Source organism: Talaromyces rugulosus, chromosome II (genome assembly GCF_013368755.1).
Source record: "Talaromyces rugulosus chromosome II, complete sequence".
NCBI lineage: Eukaryota > Fungi > Ascomycota > Eurotiomycetes > Eurotiales > Trichocomaceae > Talaromyces > Talaromyces rugulosus.
Window position 1 is genome coordinate 55,721 of NC_049562.1, and position 6,501 is coordinate 62,221.

A 6,501-nucleotide genomic window follows, 5' to 3' on the forward strand; every position below is an offset into this window, starting at 1 on the left:
TCGACCTAAGCGCTGCGTATCGTTACGCTAGTTTCGTTATCATATTGATATAACTCAGTGTGATAGGCCATGGTTCATACATTTCGGTCTTTAAAAAATGAGATAAGCTGTTAACACTAGGGCTGTATATAACTGCATGCATGAAAGATCTACTAATGTTTTCAATTTGAAATTTCTGATCAACTTTATTTCCACTACACATGTAGTTCTTAAATTACTCAGGGAAACATCGAGGTAGCCCTGATACGACCTGTTCGCCACCACATTTTATATTTCTCAGGTGAGATGCATTGTGGTAGGAATGAGTATCAATCGTCGTGTTCGTTAGGAGCCATGCAGTTTGTACTTTTGATGGATTTATAATAACTAGGATAAAAACTGCTATATTCCTAATTCAGTAGGTCAGTAACCTATCAGTTACCATTATAACTAATTTTTATAGAAATATTGCCTAGTCATCCATTGCCATAGATAATGGCATGATATACCACAGACGAAGATTGATAACGTAGAGTAAGCTGGTAGAGCACATTGGCAAAGGCATGCCTAGAAAAATTAGGTTAAGGAAACATACAAATTTCAAAGCTATTTATATTAATTATTAGTATAGTACTTCACCAAACATATCTTTTAACATTTTTACAACCCTCTTCTACTATACCTCCTAAATGCATCCCTTCAGAGATAGTTAATGATCTTAGATAAAAAAGGATTTGGTGTAGTTGATTTTAAGCGGATAATATTTAAGTAAAATCTAGTTATTTCTAGATTTCGGGGATATAAAACATAAAAAACCAGAGATATACTATCTGTACACAATAATCCAAGAGTTTGTGACGCAGGAATAGTTGATTTATTCTTTTCTAGATACTGTAATATTGTATATTCCGTATAGTTCTCAGCATTTCGAATAGCCTTCACAACAATATCTGGGTCGCACTTGAAACCTTGTTCCGGTGAAATGAGCTTTTCCAGAGAATTCCACAGCGCCACATCAGTTTCGATAAGGCGTCTTGGTAATTTTGTTTTTCGACTTCTGGAGGGTGATCTGCTAAAAGCTTTTTCACTTGCTCATATAGGGGATGAACGATTTCCACGAAACTTGAAGATTGAAGAGACAGGCGCATATCATCATTATCGTCGTCAGAAAGCAGAGTCGTCCGGTATAAGTGAAATGATTGTTCATGTAAACCCCTATTTGTGATGATTCTGGCGTGATGCTTTAGGGTTGCCCCTCAAGTCGAGAATAGCAGATATAAGTGTCGATCATTGCTTTGTATTGCATTTGGTAGTCGGTCAGGCAGAAAGCGTGACACAGCGGAACTTACCCTCTACAACTCCAATGCCTGTGCTTGACACTGTTTCACGTTAGCTATTTCTCTAGCATAGGCTGTACGGAGGGATAAAATACCATTTGCCAATATGGTCCCTTGTTTCGCAACAGTTCATTATGGTTTCCCTTCTCAAGGATCTCTGACCCCCGACTAGTCACACCCTCACCTAAAACAAAGATAACATCTGCCTTCTGGATTGTGGCTAGCCTGTGCGCAACAGCTATAATAGTCATGTTGCGTTTTACAGCTAAGCGCTCCATCGCCTCCTGGATGAGCTTCTCAGACTGTGAGTCCAGGCTGGATGTCGCCTCATCCAAAAGCAGCACAAGGGGTTTTCGGATAAGTGCCCGAGCAATACAGAGCCGCTGCTTCTGACCGCCACTGAACGCTGTTTGCGCATTGGTACCAAGATCGGTAAAGTAGCCATCGGGAAGTGACATGATAAAGTCATGAATCTCAGCATCTTTACATGCCTGTACCATTTGGTTCTCGATGAGCTTGTCATCAGTGATTTCAAGACCGAGAAGCAGGTTGTCTTTAATACTACCGTCAAACAGCTTTGGCTCTTGGGCTACCAGGGAAAGGCATTTTCGGTAGGAAAAGAGTTCAAGAGAGCAGATATCCCGTCCATTGAACAGGATAGAGCCATGTGTGGGGTCGTAGAATCTCTCTAGCAATGAGATGATTGTGGACTTTCCAGAACCAGATGGTCCAACAAATGCGACGAATTGACCACTGTCAATGGAAATATTAACGTTCACAAGTGCTGGGATATTTCGAGAAGCATATTTGAAGCAGACATCTCTGAGTTCAATATCAGCAGCACAGTTTTGCCCGTAAGAGAGCAAGGGTTCTGGAGAGGAGTTCTGAAGTTGCTGTTTGACGGATGATCGTGCTCCTAAAATACGGCTGGCGGAGGCTTTCGCCTGGGCGATATTGGGACCGAAGCTGAAGAACTGCCCGGCAGATTGACCCCCTTGGATGATTGCAATATAGACGATGAAGAATACAGTAGGTTCGTATTCTCGTGATGCCAGCAGTTGGCCACCGTACCTGTCGAAAGTGGTGAGTTCAGGGAGCATAAATGAAGAATATTGAACTATCTGTACCAGAAGGTAAGTGCCATTGCACACAACTCAACGCTGTCTGAAAACGAAAAAACAAGTGTTGCATACCATGCTTTTCGAATGGCCTTTTTTCTCTGATCGGTTAGCAGCGCCGAGTATCTTCTAATAATAGTATCTTCCATGGTGAAAGCAGTAACGGTTCTGAATCCCCTCACAGCTTCGGAGGCAAATTTCGAGCTATCTTTGTATACCGCCGCATTCAAGGAGTCGAACATAATCTCATACCGGATACGCATGAAGGCTGCGAGGAAGAGGAAGGGCATTGCAGCAAAAATCGAGACAGCTGCTAACTTCCACCCAAAGGCAAATGAGATGGCGACACATCCAATGACATTGAAAACAGAAATGAGTGGAAATACACCGGTTGGGCCGAATAACTCCTGCAGTTGCCTTGGATCCATTGATAATTTCGAGACCAGGCTACCAGAAGCATTTTCCTCTCTGTCAAAGTATGACACAGATTCTCGGATGAGGTTGAAAAAATAGTCCTTACGATACGTGGAGACAATGAACTATGTCCAGTTAGTCTTTTCGTTCAACTAGGGAGAGGGTGTGCTTGATGTACCATCGAGATAGAATTAGATGCAAACCCTAGCATTCCATAAAAAGCTGCCATGGCGAGGGCCAGTATGAAAAACATTAGCGCCCAGAAATTAGCTGCGTCCACAAGCCTTTGACCCGTGAACTGAAAAACCTCAACCAACTTCGCGAAAAGCCAGCTTTGTAACGCATAACCGGCTATTAATTTGTAAGTACTGATTTTGAAATAGATATGAATAATCTTACACCCGGCTCCCACTGCTCCAATGATGATAAAAACGTATAAAATCCAATGGCGTCGGTGCTCATACGCGAATACCCAAAAAGCGCGGAAAAAACCAACTTCCTTGCTTTTCTGGCCGCTTTCTTGGTCTTCGCCATCGTCGCTGTGGTAACTGGAGTAACCTCGAGACCCGATGTTCTCTATTGGCGAAAATACAATATCTTCAGTCCCGTCTTCTGCAAGATCTGACAACGGTTGGAGCTGCTGCGCATAGACCATACTATGATACATTCCACTTTTTAGTGTGAGTTCCTCGTGGGTGCCCTGCTCAATGTTAATTCCATCCTTCATGACAATGATATGATCGGCTCTTCGAACGGTGGATAGGCGATGCGCAATAACGATTGTTGTGCGGTCCTTAGATATGCGGGTGAGGGCAGCTTGAACAACTTTCTCTCCACGAACATCAATCGAGCTTGTAGCTTCATCGAGGAGTAAAATTGGGGGTTGCCGAACAATACTTCGGGCGATGGCAAGCCTCTGTCGTTGACCACCACTTAATGTAATGCCACCTTCGCCAATGACGGTAGAATAGCCCTATTGGCAACACAGTTAGCGGTGGCCGATTTAATTATGTGGGGAATTGCGTAAAACATGTAAGAGGAGTACGACAACAAAATAGAGAAGTAGAAAATAATGTTACCAGAGGAAGCCGCTCGATAAATTCATCAGCGAAGGCTTCTTTACACGCCTCAATGACCAGTTCCTTCTTCTTGTCCTCCGATTCATTCTCCCACTTAGACCCAATCAGTCCAAAAGAAATATTATTGTAAACTGAGTCATTGAAAAGAAATGGTTCTTGCTCAACAAGTCCAATCTGGGATCTCAACCACTTCAAATCTAGGTTATTTATGCATTGCCCATCTATAAGAATGTCTCCAGAGGAACTTTCTTCTGCTGAGTCAGACGGGGCTTGCAGCTGATACCATCTCTCGATCAAGGCGATGACAGTGCTCTTCCCGGTGCCGGATGGTCCAACGAGGGCTGTTGTTTTGCCTTTCTCAAATCGAGCATTAAAGCCTTTCAAAACGTATATATTCGGTCGCGTCGGATAGGCAAATACAACGTTTTGAAATACGATATCAGTACGACTGGATACCACAGGTTCTCGCAGGCCGGTGGTGGAGATCCTCTCCGAGTCAATTATGTTGAAGAATGCTGCAGAAGCACTGATAGCCTTGGAGATGATTATGAGTGGCGACGCAATACCCCCAAGGACGGTGACCACGATCAACACTGAAAAGAAAACCCTAAAGAATCATCAGAATACAACTCTATAAGCAAACAATAGAGGAAGTCTGTCATACGTAATAACAGTGCTGATATTCGCAATGTGACCTTCACGATAAAGTTTCAATCCGAACCAGAATGCCAATGCGAAGCTGACATACATTGCGAAGAAAAGAAGTGCAAGGTGGATTCCGTGGACCGGGGAAATTTTCATGCCTTTTTTTTGGGCATCATCAACCAACAGGGAATATTTCTTGGACAGTGGGGCTTCTGCATTAAGGGAGAACACAGTCCGAATGGAGCTGAACACATCGGAGGCAATGGATGCGTGCTTATTATCAAGTCTATCCACATCCTGTTGGGCTTTAACAAGGTAGGGTACTGTTATGGCAAAGCCAATCAAGACAAATAATATGGCCGCACTGACTACTAGTGTGAGCGTCCATGAGTACCGAAATGCAATGGCATATGCCGAAATGAGGAGGGCTAGGGATTGAAACAAGATGGCAAGTCGGTCAGAGACACTCTGCTGAATCGTGTTCGATAGTGCTGTAATGGAATTGGTTATGGCTCCCACCGTGATCTCATCCAGTTGGCTTATAGACTGGGCAAAGAGTGCTTTGGTGTACTCGAGGCGCAATGCGGCGGACGCATGTAAACTGATGATTCGGAAGCAAACCTAGCCTGTGTAAGTGAATGCCTGTGCACAACGACCCGAAGATGGGAAGTGAAGAATAAAACAGATTCAAAAATCAAAACGAAGCTATTTACCATGGAAACATATGTCAACACAAACTTCCCAATGAACAAGTAAACAATATATAAGCTAGGACAATTGGTCAGCCGGGCTACAGAGAGGAGCAACATAGGGGCCTTACGTAGATCTGTTGACGGAGGATTTAAACGTTTGCTCATTTTGCTCCGAGCCGGGCACAAAATATCGATTGAAGTCACCAACAAGTTTCCCAAACACAATGTTCATCAAGGGAAGAGCCTGGGGGCGTGGTCAGTCATTCATAACGGAGAATGACACCGAATGTTAAACTCACAATTCCAGAACCCATCGCACATACCAATCCTAATATAATGGTGAAGGCTCGACCATTTTTGGCACCATAGAGGAGGATTCTCTAGGATGAGAGTTAGCAACAACGGAACAGTCAATGGCTGGGATCGCAATGTACCAGATAATTGGCGATTGAGGGAGATTTGATGTTTTCTTTATTATCCCTGTAGTGTGGAAGACTTGATTTCTCTGCATGAGAGAGAACTTCTCTTTCTTCGGATGTCGGTATTTGTTCACGCTCTGAGAGAAAAGAGCTAGATGGCGAGGAGTTCATTGTTGTAGTGTCGCGCAATTCCTACTGATGAGTAGATTGCTTAAACATGGAAATTCACAGTTGCTCGGAGCCTTTCTCTACGGAGTTATTAGGTATGTCTCTGATCCCAGCAGCCAAGAAAGAAAGGGATTCCGAAGGTCAGCCCTGTAGTGCTCGAAGCTGCAAACGAACACTCGAGGGTGGAGACGTCGGTGTCATATTTTGAACATTTAACTACTCCATACCACCTGTCATAAATTTTCCTTGGTTATCCCCTATGTCGTTGTTTTCGGCTTCGCATCGCCGAAAACGGCGAAAGTGTTGGCGTCCCATCGTGATGTTGTAAGACTTTTATTACCACTTCACCAAAACGAGTTCCTTTAGTGGGGATTTTGCAGGTGGTCCTTGGCAGTCATATCCGGTTGACAGGTGTCACTTGTTTTGAGTTTTTTGGGATCGTAAGTTCTCAAGTAACCCTAACCCAAAAACAAGGCATCATTGGAAAAATGATCCCCATTTAGCTCGTTAATTTTCCGTAGTCAAGGGGCACCAGGGGATACTGCTGTAATGATGATGTCTTTAGGTGGTAGCCAAATCCATTTCTGGAAGATCCACTGCGCATTCCGACGACCGTCATCTTCTGTGACCTGAACCAGCCAGTAAAAGTG

General features: G+C 43.7%; 1 protein-coding gene across 1 annotated transcript; it reads right to left on the minus strand.

The window, feature by feature from the left end:
• Positions 1-1,331: 1,331 nt before the first annotated feature.
• Positions 1,332-5,854, minus strand: TRUGW13939_02482 (uncharacterized protein; the record flags this gene model as incomplete). The annotated part of the gene is made up of 11 exons (XM_035485675.1): positions 1,332-1,358; positions 1,412-2,387; positions 2,444-2,973; positions 3,027-3,199; positions 3,248-3,821; positions 3,928-4,534; positions 4,592-5,193; positions 5,286-5,340; positions 5,393-5,508; positions 5,564-5,644; positions 5,699-5,854. The coding sequence occupies 11 exons, from the start codon at positions 5,852-5,854 to the stop codon at positions 1,332-1,334; spliced, it is 3,897 nt and encodes a 1,298-aa protein (XP_035341568.1).
• Positions 5,855-6,501: the final 647 nt, after the last annotated feature.